A 24683-nucleotide genomic window follows, 5' to 3' on the forward strand; every position below is an offset into this window, starting at 1 on the left:
AGAGAGAGAGGGATCAAGACCCCTGTTGTTTTCTCTCTTGTTTTTCTAATTGAACTTAGGCTACCATGTTGAGAAACACGACTATGGTCGAATGGCTTAAATTGATCAATGTGATCTCAAGCCCTCCATTTATAATAAAGTGGAAAGAACACTATTACATAAATACCCTTACTTGGGTAACAAGAAACTACATGAAGAAAAACTTTAATAGAGTTTAACTCCTAGTAGAACTCAAACAAGTACTGGTATGCATATTTGGTCAAAGTGTCAAACTAGTCTAAACATTGTTAACACCTAACCTCGATAAAGAAAACGAGGGAACTATTCCTGGTTTTGAAATTACAAAATTAGCCCTTTTAGCTAGGGTTCAGAGAAATCAAATTGTTGTTGAACTACTGGATGGGATTTGTGTGGCTAGGGCAGGTTTCAGGTGTGATTTCATGAGTGACATCATTGATCCATGCAAAGGGGCTTTTCATTGGGGAAAAAAATGTCAAAATGGTGAACCATGCTGCAGAGCCTTCTTCAAATAGCTGGATGTCTGCATTTATTAGCAGTACTGGTATTTATATTTGGTTCAAACTAGTCTAAAGACTCTAAACATTCTTAAGATTTAACCTCGATAAAAAAATGATAGAACTATTCCTGGCTTCGAAATTACAAAATAGCCCTATTACCTAAGGTTCAGAGAAATGAAATTGTTATCGAGCTAATGGATGGGGTTTTTGTTGCTAGGGCAGGTTTCAGGTGTGATTTCATGAATTACATCGCTGATCCATGCAAATGGGCTTTTCATTGAAAAAATGTCTAAATGGTGAATCGTGCTGTCGAGCCTTCTCCAAATAGCTGGATGTCTCCATTTCACTATTAGCAGTACTGGTATCTGTATTTGCTTCAGACTAGTCTAAACATTCTTAATGAGTCAATAAAAAATGAGAGAACTACTCCTGGGTTCGAAATTACAAAATAGCCCTATTACCTATGGTTCAGAGAAATCAGTTATCAAACTAATGAATGGGGTTCTTGTAGCTAGGGCAGGTTTCAGCTGTGATTTCATGAATTACATCGCTGATCCATGAAATGGGTTTTTCATTGAAAAAATGTCTAAATGGTGAATTGTGCTGCAGAGCCTTCTCCAAATAGCTGGATGTCTCCATTTCGTTATTTGCAGTACTGGTGTCCATATTTGGTTCAGCCTAGACTAAGCATTCTTATGAGTTAGCCTTGATAAAAAAAAATGAGAGAACTATTCCTGGGTTCGAAATTATGAAATAGCCCTATTACCTAAGGTTCAGAGGAATCAAATTGTTATCAAACTAATGGATGGGATTCTTGTAGCTGGGGCAGGTTTAGGTGGGATTTCATGGATAACATACCTGGTCCTTCTTAAACTCTTATTAAATGACATTTTTCTTTAATGTTTAGCTAAAATTCTGTAAGTAGGAGTTGTGTGATCCCCATTTTGACAGTTCCGTTTACTTAGACGTTGTTTTAAATAGGTACAAGGGTATTGTCTTCCTGTGTTACGGAGGTGATTTGGTCTTGTATCCATTCTAGAATGTTCTCCACTGTATTATATATAAAGAGGAACTGTGTCACATTAGACAATCATATGTTTTTTCTCCAATGTTGAACATGGTACCGAAGCAGGATCTATCTCTCTGTCTCCTGCCTCTTCCCTGTTACTGCAACGACCACCACCACACATGCGTCGACTGTCTGGGCCTTCTACCATCTACAACCACTGACTACCTTCCTCTCCACTCTCCAGTTACCCCACACCTCTCTCTCCTCTTCTAGAGCTACCACAAGGTAATAAGAGGAAAGCCTCCATCTCCGCTAACATTGCTGACTTCTTTTTAACCCACTGAGATCTGCTTTTACCTTTCTTTGTCTCAATGAGCTCTTTAATAGTGGATCAAGCAAGCTGACACATGCATTACGTGTGTATTTTGTTTCTATTTTGGGGGCTTCTTCTCCCCCCCCCCCCCCCTTTTCCCCTCTGCATGGGGTTGTATCATAGAACAGTAGCTTAGACTTCCAACCCTGAATCCTGTTTTCAAGATGGTCAAGGAGACATGAGAATTTAGAGGATAAACATAGTATCTCAATTGATTTTAATTACTAAGCTGTAATCTTTGATCTCTCAGTTCACTGATTGACGTTAATACTCCCTTATGCTAGTACCCCAAGGGCAATCTGTGTTTGTTTGTTGGTGACTTTTAGGGCCAATCCTTGCTTTTCTTCCAAAGCTGCATCAATTTATAAAGCCAATCCTTGCTTGTTTAACTTTTGGAGATTCCTAGATACTTTGTGATTAGAGTTTTTTTCAGGGCACCCACTTAAGTTGGCTGAAACTCTTAACTGCCCACTTAAGTGAGAAATCTTTTAGATTGCCCACTTTATGCTTTTGAAAAATTACAAGTTACCCACAGTTACTTTTCTATTAACTTTAAAAATGAAATGACCATTTTGCCTGCGGGGTGAAGAGAAATATAAGTTTTTTTTTTTTTTTTTTTGCTGCTACCTGTAGTTGATTTCTTTGATTTGGAAACAATTTCTCCCCGTACAGAGTGAACAAGAGCAGGAATTCCCTATGTCATGCTCTTACATAACCCTTGTTTTCCCTGATTCGATCCACATTTTGGCATCATATCTTGTTTTAGTAGCATCGTTTTATTCTCTCTGCCACTGCTCTCTCTTCTTCTATTGTGTCATTTCTTCTTATCAATCCAGGTAAGATAGTGACGATTTTCCTTTTTGATTGTTGTCTGCATCTTGAAATTTATTGGTTTTTGATAGGTGTTTGATTACAATGGTTTCTATTGGTATCGCAACTAGGGTTTATGATGGCATAGTGGTGTTCACTGGTCTTTTGACAATTCATTGACTTGTACACTAAGAAGTGAAAACAACCCAGGGAGTTTGTTTGTAAATTAGAAAAAATTAAGTGAGGTTGAATAAAATAAAAAGCGTATATTTCTCTTTACCCCATAGGCAAAATGGTCTTTTCATTTTCAAAGTTAACAGAAAAGCAACTGTGAGAAACTTGTAATTTTTCAAAAAGCATAAAGTGGGCAATCTGAAATATTTCCTACTTAAGTGGGCAGTTAAGAGTTTCAGCCCAACTTAAGTGGGCGCCCTGAAAAAAAAAAACTCTTGTGATTATTGATTAGATGCCACATCCTCTATTAAAACAAGGATGCTTGAGATCTCTTTTGTATCTACAAAAATTGATGTCTCTCATTGGGGAAATTATTTCTTTCTCAGTGTGCCTTGTCAAATTGGATGGCACAGATTTATTGATGTGATCACTGATCACATTCATGTTGCATTTCAATCTCTTTTCTGAATTTTACAGATACCTTACTGAAGATGTAACAAATCCTAACTTTATAGATACACCCCTTGATAAGAGGGAAAGTGAGTATTCTTTAAATGGATTCTCATTAATTCCATGCAACCACAAATTGCCTGAGTTTATCTCCTTGATTGAGTTGACAAGATTTGGAAAGCTGAACAAGACATGCTCCCAAGTAGGAATAATGTCCAGGTCTAGGAACTTCACAAGGAGGTCCATGAATTGAAACACAAGGAACTTACTCTGTCACAATATTGTGCTGAGTTACAAAGCCTGGGCGGCTTGAGATTTTTATGAAGACTTTCAGGCCAAAAGTGATTGATGTAACAAACTTTAAAAGCATGAGTACAGGCTGTGATTTTATGATTTCTTGGTAGGTCCGAATATTGAATATCATCAGCTCCATGCATAGGTGTTGGCCCTTCACACCATGATTACTTCTTGTCCAATTAAATTGTAATAGAAGGAAAACTCAAGGTACTACATGAAATCAAAAGGTCAATGAAATGTTGGTCTGGGCAATCAATTCCAACTATGGTTTATTCATTATCTTTAAAAGTGTTATGGTTGCATTGTGTGAAAACCTGTCAAGTGTTATGGTTCTAAGTTTGTGTTCTGTGTCTATGTGCATTCTTCTTTCAAAATGCACAAATTCAAAATTCTTCCTATAATTCAGCAAGTTTATCCTACGTCCCATTGCTGCGTATAGAGTTTCTGTTCAAATTATTGATTAGCCCAAGTGCATCACAAAAGCCTCTTAAGGAGCCAGCCTGCATCAAAGCCCAAGCCCATGAAGATTACCTGGCTGTGGACCATGTCATGACCAAGCACCAACCATGTAATAAATGGAGAAACATCTTCTGCTGTGCACAGCAGTGCACCACTACAGACTGACACATGGATTGTACCCTATAAAGGGCTGAGATTAAGATTCCAATTTTAAGTAAGAAAAACCCAGTTGAGAGACCCATTTTAACTTATACATGTCCATTTCCAAGAAACCTCCCACAACTCCCCTTTTGTTTATCATCTCTTTCTTCCTCCATAGAAGGTTTAGGGTTTTCAGTTTTTTTTAATTTGCAGAGTGAAAGAAAATAAAATCCCAGTAAATGCTGCATTGTAAAATCCTTTTTTTTTTTTTTTTTTTTTTTTTTTTTTTTTGGGGGGGGGGGGAGGGAGAAGGTGTATAAGTTGTAGGCATTGATATGAATGGTGTAAATTTCATAGAACTCTTTGGCATGCTTCACTATGGCATATGCATGAGGGTTCTCCCCCCCCCCCCCCAACCCAAAATTCTCTTTCAGATCTTCCTTGAAAAATTGGGGATATGACAGTCAGTCTCATCATTCACCAAGAGATGATCCTTTCGAGTTAAACGATGCCTTTGGCATAATCACTGTTGTTCCTGCAATCGCTCTCCTCTCCTTCGTTTTCTCCATAAAGGATTAGTCCCAGGTCTTTGTTTCGGTGCTGTGCGTCTCCTCTGTTCTCAGTCTCTCTCAATTACCAAAGCTTTGATTTTGCTTTGCTTTAAAACTGTATCAACCTTGGCTTCTAAGTTTAAATAACCATGAGATTTGGTTTTAGTTTCTGTGAGTGATTGAAGTTACTGTTAGATTGAGATGTAAAGAAGAAGAAGAAGAAAGGAAAATTGGGTTTGAAGTTTGAATCATTGTCGTTTAAAACAAAATCAAAAGTTCACAACTTTGTGGGTGGGTTCTTGGAACGGGATGTATGAGTTAAAACAGACTTAATCTCAGCCCTTTATAGGGTATAATCCACATGTGAGTCTGTAGTGGTGCACTGCTGTGCACAGCAGAGAGATGTGCACAGAAGACTAGAAGAGGATGTTTTTCCTTAATAAACTAGGCAAAAACACCAATAAAGCTGGTCCAAAATGCTAGTGGAGTTCAAGTAAGCTACTTTTTGCTCCTTTTCAAGACTTGTTGAAGCTTCATGTTCTTAATCAACCAAGACTACAGGGGAAGTTACAATTCTCCACTCCCTCTCATGAATATCAAAGATTCAAAACATAGGAACTTGCTATTCTCTGTGGGATCTAGTGATAAGATCTTCAATATTTGATCTTCCATAGAAAGCTATGACAAGAAAGTCCTATTTAGCTCTTCTAATTTAATTTTCTCTAATTTCTATTTTCTTGGGAATCAAGGATCCTATCTCAACCATTAGAAAATCAATGACTAAGAGATCATAATGATTTTGGGATATCCTTTGTTTTGCCTATAAAGCGTCATTCTATCCTGCTTGTAAAATAAAAAATATATGAATGAAAATTGCCTTGAAAATAAAATAACCATGACGAGTCCTTGCATTTGTACCTAGAAGAGTTCAACCTAAAGAAAACTTGAAGAGCTTCCCTTGCCTAAAAGAAAGGTCATTCTTAATGCCAACTTGAAGGATTTGAAGCAGCTTCTTTTGAAGATCAACCTTGAAGAGCAGGTCTCATGACGCTTCTTGCATTTATACTTGTTTTCCAAATTCAGATCCATGCAAATGCCTTCCCTTCACAAGCCCATATCACCATCTTTTGTTCTTTATTTGCAAGAACTCATTGAACAGAAGTTGTAGCCCTGCATGTCTTCTGTATGACCTATCTAAAATTTTCTCATTACCATGTTCTTCTAAAGCATTATCCCTAAACACTACCTGGAGGTTAATTTTCCAAAATTTCTGGATTGATTGTTTGCAAGAGAAGTATTCTCCCAATGCATTTTCCTGTAATCCTGTAGGGGTAATTGCACCAGTTCTCTATGCTACTACATAAACTGTGGGAGTCTTTTCTTTCCAATTTCTTATTAAGTTGTTCACATTGGATATATTTGTCCATCTAATCTACTAGGGCATGTTTAGGCCCAGTTTTCTATTTAATTAAACATTACGTTCTTTGGTTTAACTCACTCATATTGATTATTATATAGATGTGAGCAAAGTGTGCCTTTGTTGTCATACTCAATTGGTAGTGATGACTAGGGTTTGGGTTTGGCATCCCTTGTCATTTGGTCATCACACTTGGTATAACTGGTCAACATGGGATAGGGAAAAAGTGTGAGTACACGTATTTGTGTACTGGTGAAGAATCTAAACTTGTCAGTTCCAACACATAGTACTGCCAGTTGTTATGAATGAATATTTGCACCTTGACTGTATACTTGACGGGATATTTGTCCTTGCAAGTTGCAATATACACACATATTATTTGGATTGTCAATGACCAAAGTTCAACTAATCGTAGGAAGATGTTTTGTGGATAAGAATAGACCGTGAGTGGCAATAGAACCCGACATAGCATCCAGTACTTGGTGCGGGAAATATTTGAGATGGAACCTAAGTGTAGTGCAGGAAATATTTGAGATGGAACCTAAGTACATGATTGAATTGTAATACTGGCACCAGTGTTACGAAAAAAGATTTTACATTAAGATTATTTGATTAGAAAAATTACTTATCATATGTTTTAATCACATTTTTTGGAATTTGATGTGAGCACTCGGGCTTCCTAATTGGGCCTACAATAGAGCCAAGGGTTGGAGGTAACCAAATACTTGCCCTATGATCTAATTTCTAAATACTGGGAAGTGAAGGGTCTTTAATGTAACCGTGTAACTTAACAAGGGCCTATATGCAAATACATAATTACATAGGGATTTTGTGGAATTAGCATATAGATAACTAATTGGTTAATTTTATGCATTTAATTAGTTATATTAATTATCAATTCCCTAGCTTCTGCTTCTTTGTTATTTGCAGCAAACTAGGGCTTCCAAATCAAACCAAGCCAAGAGAGAGAACCCCACTCACCCTCTACATCACTTGGGCTGCCTATATAAGTCCACCACAGGGGAGGCATTGAATGCACCAGCCAGACTCACAATTTTTCTATTTCTCCTCTCTCCTTGAATTTCATACACACCCCACTAGGGTGCATTAGGTTTTGGCTCAAGAAGGTTTTGCATATGTGCAACCTCAAGAAGGCCTACTGCAATTTAGTAGACAGAGAACCATTATCTAGAGGAGCAACACTTGAGGCTCTTCAGGTATACAATCTTTCTATAGGAAAATAATGTATGTGTTTCCTATTCTAGAACATTAATGGAAGGAGATCTGAGTCAATATTTACTCCATTTTGCATTAAGACCCAGAGATGTGATTAGGATTTATTGAAGTTACCCACCACAGGACATCCCTGAGGACCTACTAAAATAAACTATATTCTCTCTTTCATGGGAACAACTATTTTTGTTCTTCAATATGAGAACCATGGAAGGGGTGGGCCTTGGCAGAATGGTTGGTGACCACTGTTGGGTGGGCCTTGGCAGAATGGTTGGTGGACCACTGTTGTAGTCTGAGGTCAAGGTACAGAAACAGCCTCCCAGCAAAAATTATTGGGGTAAGTGTGTGAGGGAAAATGCCCTCGCAGGCTCTGCTTGTCTGGAAGCCTTCAGCACCAGGTCTGCCCTTTATTTTTATTACGAGAACATTAAGGGTGATAGGCCGGCAACCTTACACTTCTGCTTGACTTATTGTTCTATTACTACAAATTGTGTGGAATAGGTTGTATCAATATAAACACACGCATACACACACAAAGAGTATACACTACCATCCTAGGTCCTAAGTCAAACTACCATTTTGGTGTGATTAGTGTTCCACCATATCTGTAGGCCTAAAATTGGCTACCTCACAAGTTTCATGGCCTAATCAGGTCATATGGCCCCCAAAGCCAAGGGGAAAAAATTATTTGAAAAGAAAAGGGATTATCTCGGCAAGTTCTTAAAAGTGAGTTACCAAGACAACTTAATTTGGGGCTCACTGAAACCAGTCAAGATGCCAAGGCCTTAAACCTTGATTCTCATACTGCAGCAGTAGTCTGGTACGAGATGGATAGAGACAGATTACTATCTGCCCAACAGATAGAATAATTAGAATGGCCAAATCATCCACCTAGAGTAATTAAAATCAGAGGCCCACCCTGCCAATTTTGGCTACATGGGGCATTTAGAATATTCTCATATATTGCATTGATAGGACTTGAACCTAACCTTAAAATCCCGAACTAAAATAACAAACTTGTAATCCCAGAATGATGAATTAACCAAACTTCCTGCTGCCAGATCAAGCAGTAAGTTGAAAATTCAGATAAGAAGTGGAAACACCTCACTGGAAGTATACCATAGGTCCAAAGCAGGAAATACCAGGTTTCAAGGATAGTTGGTATTTGCAAAATCTCAGGCCATAAAGCAAGGTACTAAAAGTCCACCTTAGTTCATTCATGCACCTCACACACTTGGGAGAGTTTTGTATTTGTTTTGTCTGTTCCTTAAATAAAAAGGTAGTTCAGTACTTCAGTTGCCTTCTTTATTGTGCTGGGTTTTTCTTCTTATTTGTAGCTATAAAACTCTTTCTTGAACCATTAAATTTTTTTTTTGTCTCAGTTGGGTATGTTGTCCTGAATTTGTTGTGGTAGTATAATTACAATTACGCTAGTGGTAATAATTTTTATGTTCCTTTTTCCTTGAATCCAGTGATAAATCTTGGTTTTGTCCCTCCCCCCCCAAACCCACTATGTAGATAAGGAAGGAAGCACTCTGGGCTTGTTTCGCGATGCAGCCTGATTCTGAAGCAATGATTACGGTGTGATCTCATTTATCTGTTCTATACTGTTTTTTATTGCTGATTTGAATATAAAATGCAAAAACAATCTAACCTATGTCACGTCATGGAGGAACTTTTTGAAAGCGAACACAAGATTGTATTTCCCTTCTTTTGGCTCACTTTAGGCACCTGTAGAAATAGTCTAACCTATGCTATGGAGGGACTTTGTGAAAGCAAGCACAAGATTGTATTTCCCTTTTTTTGGCTCACATTGGGCACCTGTCAGCCTTTGTTTAATCAAGGCATATTTGATGACTATTGCTCACCAATACTAGTTTTTGTTCTCATGTCTGTCCAAACCTTGTTTGAATGATGGAATAAATTTTTCAAAATTTTGCTTACTGATTTTATGTTAGACCATTTAGTTAATTGTTAGCGATGATCATATTAGAGTTGGTCTGGGAGTTGCTCCCATAAGTGATAAGCTTCGAGAAAAGTCATTTGAGGTGGCACAGCCACGTTCAACGGAGACCTATAAATGCACCTATACAAAGGAGTGATAGAATCCAAATTGAAGGAACTAGAAGAGCTAGGGACAGAGCTTAAGAGAAGTGGTGAGAAAGGATATGCATAGCTTAGGTCTTGTATCTAGCATGGCCTCAAATAGAACTGATTGGAAGGCAAGAATCCATGTAACTGACCCCATTTAGTTGGGACAAGGCTTATTATTGTTGTTGTTGAATCATGTCTGGTGAATTTTTTGGAGTTTTTTGATAAATTGAACCTTTCTTTCACATTATGTATTGTGATTTTTATTTATGAAGTATGTTTACTATTTTCCTTGTAATTACCATGTCTTGAAAATATAATAGGTTTTAGAGCCTCATAGCCTTTCTTTCCAATTGTGTTTCTTTTTGGCCATTGAATGGGGATTATCATAGGTTTTTTATAATGAAGATGTTTGTTGTGGTTCGGTCAGGTCGTCATATACTTTCCTTTCTTTCAGGATGTTTGTGTTCCTTTGTCACGGCTTGCAGAATTGATATCAAGGTCTAAGCAGGAAATTGATTCATCACCATTGGTGTGGTATGTTGGTCTGTTTTTATATACAGCAAATCAGAAAGGGATTGAAATAGTTATATAATCGCATTCCTTTCTAAATTGTAGATTATGAACTTAATACGACCATCTGTTTGGATGGTGTGAGTTTGTGACATGCATCTATTTTTGTTTCTCACAAATAATGTTAATGAATAATGCTACAAAACAGGAAGAAAGAGTAACTAACACTGATTCTGCTAATGCTTTCCTTTTTCTGGTATTCCTGGCATCAGCCCTGTTGTTGCTCATGCTGGTGATGGGAACTTCCATACATTGATCCTCTTTGACCCCGAAAAGGAAGAACAAAGGCAAGAAGCAGAGCGACTAAACCATTTCATGGTCCATACAGCCTTATCAATGGAAGGTACTCCTGATAGCCACAGACTATATTTAGTTAATACTACTTTTATTTATTTATTTATTTTTTTTTTTGGGGGGGGGGTTTAATTTTAATTCTTCTTCATGATTAAATACTGAATGATGTGGTTATACCTAAATTAACTTGATTTAGTCCATTCTAAATGGGAGGGGATGCTTTGTTTCACCATTGACCTTTTTGTTTTGAAGTCACGTAGACAGTTCGTCATATACTAATTTATATTGTATCCATTCAATATCTCCAGCTGTTTTGGTTCATCCTGTTTTAGCGATGATATGTGTGAGCTTTGAAATAAAGATTCAATGAGATCTCTGACCTATGCAATGAAGTCACTTTCTTAAAAAGAAGGGATTTGATATGAGATGGATGCACTAGCTGTTGAGAAATGATTGTGGTTGAATAGCTTGGATTGATTAGTGTGATCCCAAGCCCTTTATTTATAATGAAGTGAAAAGAGCACTATTACATAAATACTCTTACTTGGGCAACAACAAATAGAAAATTACACGAACCAAAATTCCTAATAGAACTGAACCAACCAACACTCTCCCTCAAGTTGAGGCATGGATGATAGTCATGCCCAACTTACCTACGGTAGGAAGGAAATCTCCTTCCCACAAACCCTTGTTGAAAATATCAGTCCCTTGGTCTACAGACCTCACAAAAGGCATGCAAATCAGCCTTGTTCCAGCTTTTCTTTGACAAAAGATTTGTCAGTTTCAATGTGCTTAGTCTGATCATGTTGCACATGATTATTGGCAATTCTAATGGCAGCCTTATCGTCATACTACAGAATTGGTTTGGAACATGAACTCCAATATATTCTAGTAGACCTTTCAACCATAGTAGCTTACAAACTCCATGAACTATAGCTCTATATTCAGCTTTTGTACTAAATAAAGCTATCACATTCTATTTCTATACTGGATAAAACTATCACATTTTATTTCTTACTCCTCCAAGTGACTAGATTAAATCTAACGAAGGTATAATAACTTGAAATTAACTTCCTATTAGGACACCCAACCCAGTCTGCATTAATGTATGCTTCTTTTCACCCATAACACTTCTCCAGGAGTTCCCTTCAAACCTACAGTATTCTAATAATAGTGCCTTCATATGAGCTGAATATGGATCATGTATGAACTAGGTCACTATCCCCACTGCATAAGCAATGTCTGGTGTAGGACAAGTAAATAAGCTTCCCTACCAACCTTTGATATTTTCCTTTGCTCTCTGGTTCTCCTTCTTTCTACTTAGTTTAGCTTTAGCCTTAATAGGGGTATTAACTACTTTACACCCCAACATTCCCACTTTTGATAATAAATCTAAAAATACTTCCTCTAGGATAGGTATATACCCTTCTTTGATTGAGCCACCTCAATTCCTAGGTTGTACTGTAACTTCCCTAGATCTTTAACCTCAAACTCTTTGCCAAAAAAGTCATTCAACCTTTGTATTTCCTCACCATAATTTCTTATGATGACAATAGTCCACATAAACAATAAAAGTGTGATATTGGTGCCTGACTTCTTGACAAACAGTATATAATCAACATTGTTTTCTTGTACCTAATAGAGGTCACTGCCTTCTGGAGGCATCCAAACCAGCATCTAGGAGACTATTTCAACTCGCTAATTGACCTCTTCAACCGATAAACTTTCCCTATAGTATTGTCATTAGAGAAACTATTTGGGATCTTCATATGGACTTCCTCCTCCAACTCCCCATACAAGAAGGCATTCTTTACATCTAATTGGTGCAAATTCCAGTCTTTGTTCACAACTATAAAGACAATAGAACTCCAACAATGTTCAATTTTGCAATAGGGGCAAAAGTATCCTGATAATCAATCCCATGAGTCTGGGTAAACCCCTTTGTAACTAGTCTAGCCTTCAAGCTAACCATCCATATTATGTTTAACCACAAACACCCATTTACAGCCTACAGGTTCTTTTCTTGGAGGAAGTGTAACCAGCTCCCAAGTATCTTTTTTCTTCATTACCTGCATTTCCTTTACCATAGTTGCCTTCCATCTCTTATCAGTATAGGCTTCCTACCAACTTTTAGGAACATAAACAGATGATAAAGAGGATATAAAAGCACAGTAAGAGTCAAACAAAGAGTTATAAGAAACATATTTAGTTATGAGATGCTAAACATAAGATCTAAATCATTTTCTCACAACAATAGGAAGATCAGAAGAAGATACCTCAAGGGGAACAATAGAATCTAATTCTGGAACAAGGGACTAAAGTGGTAACATGTCACCTTTCTCCACCTACTTAGGCCGATTGTAATTAATCCTCTGATAAGTTTGCATCTCCTTATTTGAAAGACCTCAATAGTGTGCCTCACAAGAGTAGTCTCCCCCTGACCAGGTTTTTCATAGGGTTCGAAAAACAGAGGAGAATTAAAGTCCTCAGGTATGGTGGCCGAAGTGTCCCCCTCGTCAGGAAACTCTTCCTAAACTCTTAAGTTGTGTTGCGGTGGTGTGTAAGACTCTATATGTGTGGTAGGAAGGTCCAAAGTTGGGAAAAAAACACCTCTCCTCTGGGACTCTCCCCCTAGAGAGGTGTATAGTAAGGGCAAGAATCATTAAAAATTACATCCATTGACACATTAGTTTTCCTAGAAGGAGGATGATAACATTTGTACCCCTTTTGAGTAGCAGAACACCCCAAAAATATGTAGCGCAAGCTGCAGGAGCCAACTTACTCTGGTGGGCTGTGATTCTGGCATAACACACACATCCAAAAACCTTTAGGGAGATAACAAAGGTAGAGTCTCCCTGAAGAATCTCTTTAGGACATTTAAACCAAGTGTTCTACTAGGCTCCCTATTAGGCAATAAGTGTAGCATCACTCTAGTATTGGTCAGGGATGTTCATGGCACTCATAATAAAATGTGCTATCTCTAATAAATGCCGGTTGTTCCTTTGGCAACCCCATTCTATGCAACCGTATCAACACAATTAGTCTAGTTTATTATGCCAAAGTCAAAGAGAGAGCTTTAAAATTCACCATCAATATACTCCGTGCCATTATCATTGCAAAGGATCTTCATAGTGCATTAAACTGGGTTTTATTCATATTATGAAAATCACAAAAACATTGGAAAACCACATAAAAAAATTAAAAAAATAAGATAAATAAAAAGATAAATCCAAACGAGAGTGACAGTCAATAAAGTAACAAAGCATATATGAACAGAAATAAAAACGTGGCAGGGGCCCCACACATCAATATAAATCAACACAAAAGGAATAGATTTTCTATTATGAAGAGAAGGTAAATAAGTAAAACAAGTCTGCTTCACAAAAAAATTCATCCTTATTACAAGAAGAAATTAAATCATAAAATACTTTCTTAGGAGTTCCTAGAGGGGGTGATTTAGCCTACGATGCCACTGATGATGGTCTGACATTACCGAATGGACCTGATGAGAAGATGCAACTAGAGCAGAAGTAGATCCTCTAATCAGCTCTAGCAGATAAAGTATATTGTCTAGTTTACCACATCCAATCTCCCTCCCAGTACCAGATCTTGGATGATATAGTAAGATGGAAAAAAGGTCACTTTACAATTCAAGTCATGTATAAGACCACTGGTAGAGAACAAGTTACTAGAGAAGGAGAGAAATTTAAAACTTTAGACAACAAAAGTGATGGAGAATGCTGAATGGTCCCTTTTCCAACAATGAAAGAATAAAAGCCATCAACAATTCGAACTTTATCTTTTTTGGAAGTTGGAGAATAATGTAAGTAAAAAGAGGATGAACATGTTATATACTCGTATGATTTGTGGCTCCTGTATCAATGATCCAAGGAGCATAAATCAAAGAAATATTGAAGCCTATAAAAGTTTTACCTGAAGTAGCAAGGTAGGAGTTGGTATGGGTAGTGGAGGAAGCAGTAGTAGAGGTTGCACTGGTAGTAAAAGACTGCAGAATACGTCACAAAGTAGCTAACTCCTTATGTGAAAATCTAATGTTTACAGAGGGTGTCATGGAAACTGTCTTAAAAGATTAGCCTTTGGTTTTCCCCTTCTTTGTGCCCTTTTCTACTCAAAATTAGCAGGTTTCCTATGGTACTTCCAACAATTGGCCTTGGTATGATATGGTTTGTGACAGTGCTCACACTTGACAATCTCCTTAGCCAAATCAGATTTAGTGCTAACAGGCTATAAGATTGATTTCTCCACAATAAAAGCATAAAGCATGGCTAATCGGTGGCTTTCCTTACACTAAACAAGGGCATATGGCTATTCTAGTGTAGGAAAGGGAGAACGACTCAATACTTGCACTTTGATATGATCATACTCCACATTCAAACCCGCCAAGAAGTCGTATACCCAAATCTTATCAACATGCTTCTTATAAGAAGCCACATCATCCAGATTAGTGGGTTGATAATCCTCATAATGATTCAACTCCTACCAAAGAGATTGTAACTCAGCATAATACTGGGCCACAATCAGTTCATTTTGGGTAATTTCTTGAAGCTTCTTCCGTAACTTATAAACTTGTGCATCATTCCCCATTGTCCATATGTTTTTGTAGTAGCCTTTCAGATTTGGGCTGTAGTATCAAGTAATAGGTACCCATGGGCAATATTAGGATTCATGGAATTCAAAATGGACATAATAAGAAAGTCATTTTAGATCCATTTATTCTGAGAAACACCTATGGTAGTAAGTTTAATAGTGGTGCCTGTAATGTGTCCAACAAGTCCTCTTTTGACAATAGTCAAGTATGCAAATCAAGACCAGTAAAAATAATTTGTTCCATCAAATCTTACTGAAAGAGGAGGAAGAGTGGGGTAATATTTTGAGCCAGTGGGAGGAGTAGTACCATTTGTGGTTGCCACATTTTCAAAAGACTTCCTACTATTCTTCAATCTTCACCCTTTCGAAACAACTGAAGTGTCATAGAACTGAATAGCTTGACCACCCAAATAAATGTAGGAATTCATAGGATTCAAAGGATAAGGGACAACATCAGCTTCTTTTTTTCTTTTTTTTCTTTATTCTTCTTCTTCTTCTTCTTCTTCTTCTTCTTCTTCTTCTTTTTTTTTTTTTTTGGGGGGGGGGGTTGTTGGTGGTAGTGGGCTAATATTATAGGTAAGAAGAGGGCTTAGAAGGTTATTTTTTAAAAAACCCAAAAAAAAATGGCCTTAAAAAGGAATCAAACTAAGGGGCGGTTACTGATTCACAACCGGGTTTTGGTGGAAGTCTTTTAGGTGCAGAATACTGGCTATGGGGCTCTTCAAGGATAGGAGTAGCTCAATGGGATCTTTGTGATTAGGTTGCAGGTTGCATGTTAAGTTTGGTGAAGCATGGGTTGCAGCAATGATGAGACCTTGGTAAAGCAATGGGTTCTGGTGAAGAAGTTGTTCAAGTCATAGCATTAACGGAGGTACAGGATGTGGTGGTTGGCGTTAGAGGAAGGGCAGGTGCAAGAGTAGTGTCGGTGGTGGTGGATTCTTTGTCAGAGAGGGCAGCAGCAGTGGTTGTGAATTGATTTCTCCTTATTTTCTTTTCTTTTCTTTTCTTATTCTTCATCTTTTTTTTTTTTTTTTTTTTGCCCCTTCTTTTTCTTCCCTAATCGACTTTAGGTTCTGATATCATGTTGAGAAACGATTGTGGTAGAATAGCTTGGATTGATCAGTGTGATCCCAAGCTCTTTTTATTCATAATGAAGTTAGAAAAACACTATTACATAAATATCCTTGGGCGGCAAGAAATAGAAAATCACATGAGTCAAAACTCCTAATAGAACTGAACCAACCAAAACTAGCAATGTCAGACACCAACGGACAACTGTTACTTCTGAATTCTATATTAAATTGTAGACCCATATGACTATCCAATTAGGTGCCGCAACAGACATTGATATGTATCACTTTAACTAAATGCTGAGCCATCACTTGGGTTTTGTAGACAATCCCATGAAATTCTCAAAGGATTCTATCAATTCCCTTCAAGACTATTGGGTGTCCAGGATTTCTCTGGATTTTTTTTATTTTTTTATTTTCTCTTTCAACCCTACAAAGTTGCTTCTCTTCCTGGCAGGAGCCATTGATATTGAAAAGGCTTTGGTTGAATGATCAGGTTTCACCGTTGGCCACTTTCCTGTCAATTACTTGGGCTTTCATTGATTCCAGCAAGGTTTACAGCTCATCATTTCACTCACTTGCTGGATGTTATGAGGAAAGAGCTTTAGATTTGGAAAGGCATGCTTCTTTCTTATGCAGGGCATCTAGTGGTAATCAAATCAGTCTTGAAATCCTCATGTACGCACTGGTCTGGCATTTGTATCTGATTGTCAAATCTTTGTACTTGATATCTTCATTCCTTTAGAAAGAAGATGACACTACTGGATTTCATCTTATCAGCTGGGTTGCATTGTGAATGCGAAAGAGAGGAGGTTTGGGTATTAGAGATGGCTACTCTGCTCCCCTTTGGATAGACCACTGGCATCCCGTGGGAACCCTTCTTCATTTAGCCAGCCTTAGAGCCATTCATAACTTGGGGCTTCCTAAGAGTGCTGTGGTGGCCAATTTTTATAAGCTGGTTGGATTCATCTCTCCAATCACCCTGTGTTTAACACTATTTGGAACTCGGTGCATTCTACCTCTAGAATAACTCCAGAGGAAGGCGACTGTTATTTGGACACAAAACTCTTCTGGTTACTTTTTCAGCAGTATCTCATGGGTGTCCTTTTTTTTTCCCCTCCTTTTTTAATACGTGGGTGCAACACTCTTATTTTTTAAAAACATTCTTAGCATGTGATTTAATTGCTAAGTTTACAATAAGCAATTGGTTAGGCATAGGATTTTTTTTTCTTCAGTGTGTTGTATATTTAAATGAAAAATCACTGCTCTACCTGCTCCGCTATTTCTGCATTTATGAACGTAGTACAAAATCCTCCATTTATGATATTTAAATTACAAATGCTATAATAAGCTTATTTTGTGCTTTTATAATGGAACAGGAACATGTACAGGGGAACATGGTGTTGGCACTGGGAAAATGAAGGTATGCCTTTGCTTTCATACATCACTTGGGTGCCATTTTGTGTATCTGGTTACACCCTTAAGGACCCATAGATTAAAATATTAAACATTATCATGCTCATTTTTCTAAATAGCATCATGTAATTATTCATTTAAAAAAAAAATAGCATCGTGTATTTACACCAAGAAAATCATGTTCCTTTCCTAAACTTTCTTTTTTACTACATCCAATTGGTCACCAACTGCAATACAAATGCATAGATGAACATTGTTCTTCTCATTCTTATGTAGTGTAGCTTTATTTGAGATGAATATGAAGGATTAATTTTTTGAACTGTCGCCCATGGGTAGTAAGAATGACACAGATGTTTCTTTTTTTGGTAAACAATAACATTTCACCCTTATGTTTACCACATGCATCAATGGAGTAGTATCCTTTGCCAAACCAACATTTGATATGCACTCAATATTTCTTTTTCATTTTCCTTTTGCCTTTTTTTTTTTTTTTTTTTTTTTTTTTTGGGGGGGGGGGGGCAGGGTGGGGGGGTGGATGGTTTTTGTCAGTTTATAATTCAATTAAATTGATGTTGATCAGATGGATTACTCTGTTTTTTCAGTATCTTGAAAAGGAACTTGGAATAGAAGCTCTGAGGACGATGAAAAGAATAAAGTCAATCTTAGATCCCAACAATATCATGAATCCTGGAAAACTGATTCCTCCTCATGTGTGTTTCTAAGATAAATCCATCTTCAGATTGCAGATGCGCATGGTGTCCTACATCAAGTGAAGGGTCTGTAAAAGTTCCAAGTCATACTTCATATTTTGTATAAGAAAAATCGTGACAAGCAATCTGAACTTATCAGCTAGGCTTCGATCATCCAAATAACGCCCTTATTCGGCTTCATTATGAAGGTTTATATATTTTCCTTTTGTCATGGGACTTTCTATGCATCAAAAGACTTAGAGAAAGATTATAGTATATACAGTATACTAACTTTAATTAGGACAAAGCTTACTGTTGTTGTATATGTTTCTGTTAATAAATTCAAGCTTCGATCTGTTGTACTGGATTTTCCCAATACGTTGGAATGGATTGTTAGAAATTTTTTTCAGCAGTAATAGGGAGACTTAAAATTATTCTAGATGGATGTTAAACTACCTTCTACGCGATGACTTAGAAAAAAAAAGACAGTCCTAACAAAACAGTGGTCTTTAGCGTTCTAGAAATTGATACTTAATTAGAATGCATGAGTTGGACCTATATGTATCGGATTTTAATTTGCAGCAGCCGCTACTGCCTGCTGCCAATGGTGGTGATCGAGCTACATAATTAAAATAAGATTAAACGGTTGAGAATCAAATGAAGGGAAACATATTATTTTTTATTTTACATTTTAAAGTTTATTAATTTACAAAATTAGACCCCTTATTTACCCAATTCCCAAATCCCTCTTTCTTTCTTCTTCTTTTGCAGTTTTCACCACTGGACTCATGCCCACCTACACATCACCTCCCATTCTTCTATTACAAGAGGTAAACCTCCCATTCTGTTTTTTATCGGAAAAAGAAGAACCCACTAATGGGTAATCAATTCCCAATTGATTGGAAAAAGAAAGCTGATCTGACTGGAGAGAAGATTAAATTTTTCTTTAACTTATATTTGTTTTCCTTTCAGATTTACTAGTTTCTTCTTCTTCAATTTTTCTAGGTTTTTCTGTACTTCGTTCTCAGTGAAATTATTCTTTGCCGGCCTAATAAGGCTGCCGGCAGAAGGAGAAGAGGGCGACCGTTTCATTTTCTAGTAATTATTTTCAGTTTTTCTATTGGGAAAAATTGTATTTCAACAATGGAGGTGCATTTGGGTCTGTCTAATTCTTATCCATCAAAGAGGAAATTAGGTGGAATAGAAGAACATGAATGATTCTGAGATTTGAATATGTGGTGCTATCTTCTGCAGTTAGTGGAGTTAACCACGGCAGAGGAACCGAGAAAACTGTTGCTGCTGCGGCAGCCACGTCTTCAATCAATCTGTTCTCTCTGCAATGTCAGCCTCAAACGGTGCTTGTAAACCTTGCTCAACTCCATAACCAACAACCCAACGGTGTCTCCACTGGTCTTAGTTTGTCTTTCGCGGAACATTAGCTACAACAACAGCAGCATCAATTGGAGCAGTCACAACAACAATAACAACAGTAGCAAGATCTGTTGCTTCCCTGCCTCTTACAGTGGTCTTGCGTCCCAAATGAAACAGGTCTGATTTTGTAAATTAATAAATTTAAACTCTTAAAATGTAAAAATAAAAAGAAGTATTTACAAGTAAACCCCTGTTATTTGATTATCAACGTTGGATCTTATTTTGATTACATGGCACGATCACCACCATTGGCAGCAACCAGCAGCAGTTGCTGCAAATAAAAATCTGCATATATATCTTGAAGAGTGTTGAGGCAAGCTTTCTAATCCTCTCCTAATGTGTTAAGAACATACATGACTCTTATTCTTTTTTCTTTTTGTCTTTTTCTTTCTTACTTTCTTCTTCTTTTCTTTTCTTTGTTTTTTTTTTTTTTTGGTGGTCAAGTACTATGAATTGAATAGAAGATCAAATAAAGGATATGGAGAAGAGAAAGAAATATTGTTAAGTTGTACTTAAGAAAAAGGAGCTTAAACCTAACAAGAATGTTGTGACCGGTTGTGATTAATAGTGAGATTGCAAGAGAAAAGAGATGGAAACAACATGAGATTTGACAACGGAGTTCAGTCCAAGACCTACGTCTCTGGGCTTAAGAGAGAAGCCCAATCCAGTATAAAGAGGGTAGAGAAATCTTACAAGTCAGTGTACAAACTACCATCAAAGAAAGCACTTGTCTAGGCGATTACAATAGCTTAATCCACGCTCAAAACCATTGCTTGTACACTCAAATCCATTGCAGAGAAGGAGCAGCAGCGGCGGCTTCTTGGAGAGGCGCTCGTTGGTGAGGAAGAAGAAAAACGAACAAAGCAGGTGAATGAACCCAACCAATTACACATTAACCCCAAACCGAACCAAAACAAGAATATATAAAGTAACCTGAACTAGATTATATGGCACCAGTTCAATATGGTCCAACCTATGCCTAAGTCACAACTCAAGTAATCAGGGGCTAAGAAATTACAAATTAGCCCTTAATAATTATCCCCCTTAATTTGTAAGGTAATCTTCAATCATAATTGACTGGACTTCAATCGTCATCGCCAAGTGTCCATGCAAGACAACAAAGAAAAACAACAGTAGTACAATGCAACACACCATGTAAAATACCTAAGACACAATTAAGCATGCAAATGAAAATATAAAACTTACAGGCACACAATGCAAACAAATGCAATAGGTACAAGAAGTAAAAAAGCCCTAAATCACAATCATACGTTCATAATTCTGACCAAAACAACCATGGAAGCAAATCATGCACAAGCAAGGCATACATCTCAAAACTAGAGATAAACATGAATAAGAGTTGTAAAAATTGAGCTATATATATCTCCCCTAAAAATGCAACATATACAAACCTAGAAGAAAAAAACAACAAATTCACACGAAACTCACCACAAACTAACAAAACAAAAAATAATATACAACTCTATACTGTAGAAAGTACATAAAGCTATGAAACAAGAAAATAGCACTTTGATTATCAATAAATACAATAGGCTTATTCTTTAAAGCACCTAATTCACATAATAAACCATGTAATCATATGCACTCCTTCATTCACTCAGATGCAGCAACAAACTCAACCTCAGTAGTAAACAACAAGGAAAAAATTTAGGTCGAAACTTGTGATTTTTTTACTAAAGTTTCAAACTTTAGACTTCAATTTCGAGCATCATATGGACTCAAGCTGATATGGATTCTTGCATACTATCTATTTCAAGCATAATAAATACTATGGAACTACTAGTTTACCAAAATAACCATTGAAAAGGTACTATTCAAGTATATAGTATATATGAGAAGAAACGACAATATTACCAATCATAAGTCTACTCTATTCCATGTCTCCCTTTTCCCTCTAGAACCCATACAAATGACAATACATGTTCCATGATGTTTGCCCCCATATAATTGTCAATGTAGTTGACAACGCTGCTCAATATGTAGCATCATCCACATGCCTAAGATGTCCTGATGGTGGGAAGTTGGGAATCTCCAGATAAGGAACTAGCTCAACTGCATATGGAAAGGTTGGTGATGGTTGTGGTGTAGAGTCAAAGATCTACTCTACAAATGAAGAAACACCCTGATCGTCGGCAGGGGCAGGGACACCATAAGCTCCATAATGACAATAAGGTTCCAGTGGCTGACTTCGATAGGGGCTAGTGGGAGAGACACCATAAGCTCCAACCCAACAAAACCCATACTCTCAACAATAGTATCATATGAGGACTCTATAGGCCAATGCCATCCAAATCCTTTAGAGGTGGAGTCTCTGGAATCATCTATAAAATCCATCAAGGAAACTACAATACAGAAAACTTCACTAACAACACAATGGATTCAAAATTATTGATTTCTAGAGTGTCTTGGATGCGCTAGTACAAGACATGATCTAAACTCATTTCGAGTTAGAGATTGAAATAATAGATGCATCATTTGTGTTATTCTTGTATTGACATGATAAAAATTTAGCACTAAATATTTATTTAACATAAGATTAATTACATAACACAGGCTCTGGAGGATGTCAATACCAATGGGAGAGACAACAGGTCACCCATTGGCAAAGCCATTTGGACCTGCAAGCCCAAGCCTTGAACTTGTGTCTCTTGATGCTATTCTAGCTGTAGTTGGTAGCTCTGATACATTAAAGGATAGGATTGAAGAATATGCAAGAAACTTAAAAGATGGGAAAAGAAAATAAAGTACGTTGAATTTGAGGGAATGGATCATGGATTCCATTCTGTCCATCCCAATTGTGAAGCATCAAAGAAGTTGATGAAAGACATCAAAAGATTCATCTCTGAAAACTCTAGCAACTAATTGATTGAGTTGTACTTGCTGAAATCACTTGATGAATATTCTCTCGATTGTAATCTCAATTCTATTGCTCATATTTCAGTGTCTTAGTAATGGCTCTCCTTAGGGTTATTTTGAGTCTAAGTTAGGAATTTCATAAGGGTTCCATATATATAACCAGTGTTATTGGCTATTGATATGGAAGGACATGTCCAAATGTCTAAGTGTTAAAACTATGCAAAATATTATCTAGTCAATCTGAAAATATTGGGCTCTTAATATTATGCATTTAACTTTTATTGATGATCTCATAATTTGTATTAAAAAAATAACAGTTGATTCACTGATTAAGACTACATAGATCTGAGTAAGGAAAGTAAATATTGCAAGCATTAAAATGCTTAGTGTGATCATATGAAAGGGGTGTTTCGGTTGTTAGGTTTATCATAAGCAATATATGGGCTTGGATTAATTACTAGGATTAATAATTGATGGGAGTCTCAAGACATCGGGCCAATGCACTGCCATTAAGTTTAAAATGGGCCAAACCGGTCCATTGTGGAAGTAGACTAGGGTTTGATATTGCTATTATAAATAGTTAAGGAGTCCCTCCAATCACTTCAATTCTTTTGTTCTCTTCTCTCTCCACAAGAAAGAGGTACAGTAGGAAAGACGAGGAGATTAGAGAAGGCTTCATTACTCTGCAGATTTGGCATTCAAGGTTTGGATTAATCTTCTTCAACATACGTCTGGTGTAAGGTATGTCCAATGCTTCCTAAATATCATATCGTACTCCAATCTTCTTCAACATATGTCTGGTGTAAGGTATGTCCAATGCTTCTTAAATATCATATCGTATTCTAGTTCTTGCATGGCTTTTAATTGATTAGGGTTTTGAGAAAAACCCTAAATGTTCTAACAATTGGTATCAGAGCCTTCCCTACAAAACTAGAATCTATGGTTTGTATTTGGATTGGATCCAGTGGGAGGATCCAAGGTTTAATTGAAACCCTAACTCATTATAGAACTAGATTCTATTGATTTGATTTTCTATTGGGACCCAAAAAAGATGATCATAATAATTTGTGTGAATTGTATTTGTGAAAATTTTTATATGTTTCTTGGATTTTTCGTGAAGTTTTTAATATGGGATGATGATATCATGAATCATGTCCTGTTTGGGTGTTTTGGGCTCTTTTCGGAGAAAACGATATTTTCCTTCGTCCAAACGGAGTATTGTCTTGTATGAAACGGACGTCTGTCTCGTCACAAAACACCCTACCCATCTAGTCAAAGTAGATTAGACGGACATTTGATCACAGAGGACCAAGTAGAATTTCTGTCTAGGCATAGAGGACTAGACGGATGTCCATCTGGTCCAACCAGACGTCCGTCTGATCACAGAATTTTTTTTTCCCAAAAAAAGGAAAGAAATAAAGAAAGAAAGGAAGAAAATGAAAAAGGTTTAATTGTTATGATTGTGAAATTAACCCCTTAGCTGGTTGTGCTTTATACTAATATATATCACTACAAGAAAATAGGGCTTTAGAGGCTTTTGACAAGTGCCTCTAGCTTTAGTAAATGCCTCTAATACTTTTAGAGGCATTTTCTATAAATGCTGCATAAATACCTCTATAGGTCGTGTCACAAAAGACCAAGCCTTTTAGAGGCAATTTAACAAATGCCTCTATTTTTCATGCTTTAGAGACATTTTTTTAATAACATTTGTAAAATGCTCCCAATAGTCTTTTATTGCATTTGCAAAATGCCTCTAAAGATTTTATGTTATTGTTAATTTGAACTACAAAAAGTGTTTTTGAGGCATTTATATTATAAATAGAGACTTTTTCATTATTGCTTCAAATGACCATTTTTTAATTCTGTGGGCAATTGAATAATACCACTAAAAAATACTAATTTTTTTTTCTTGTCTCATACATTTTTCTTTTTCCTTGATCCGTGAAATACTACAAATAGATTAATTACAATACTCCAAACATATTAATTATAGATTTTTTTTATTTATTCATATAAAAAATCATTGTATACATCAAATGTTTATAAACAACCAAATTTTCTACAAATATTGCATAAATGCCTCTAAGAAAAATACATTGTTTACAATTTGATTAGATATACAAATGTGCAAATGACACTTCAAAAGTGAAAACAAAAGATGAGATTAATGTTGGCCAGGATCATTCACTATCAAAATCCTCG

At 36.7% G+C, this 24683-nt stretch overlaps 1 protein-coding gene across 2 annotated transcripts in view; it reads left to right on the forward strand.

Moving 5' to 3' along the window:
- Window positions 1–18707, forward strand: part of LOC149024460 (D-lactate dehydrogenase [cytochrome], mitochondrial-like) — a 103692-nt gene extending 84985 nt beyond the window's left edge. For both annotated transcript variants that reach the window (XM_089144690.1, XM_089144691.1), the window contains exons 14-18: window positions 8951–9013; window positions 9981–10060; window positions 10309–10439; window positions 17448–17491; window positions 18087–18707. In XM_089144690.1, coding sequence (XP_089000816.1) covers window positions 8951–9013; window positions 9981–10060; window positions 10309–10439; window positions 17448–17491; window positions 18087–18206 — 438 coding nt within the window. In that variant the 3' untranslated portion in view covers window positions 18207–18707. The remainder of the gene's footprint in view (window positions 1–8950; window positions 9014–9980; window positions 10061–10308; window positions 10440–17447; window positions 17492–18086) is intronic.
- Window positions 18708–24683: the final 5976 nt, after the last annotated feature.

Source organism: Hakea prostrata, chromosome 2, assembly GCF_041222555.1.
Source record: "Hakea prostrata isolate BN-2017 chromosome 2, UWA_Hpros_2, whole genome shotgun sequence".
Lineage (NCBI taxonomy): Eukaryota > Viridiplantae > Streptophyta > Magnoliopsida > Proteales > Proteaceae > Hakea > Hakea prostrata.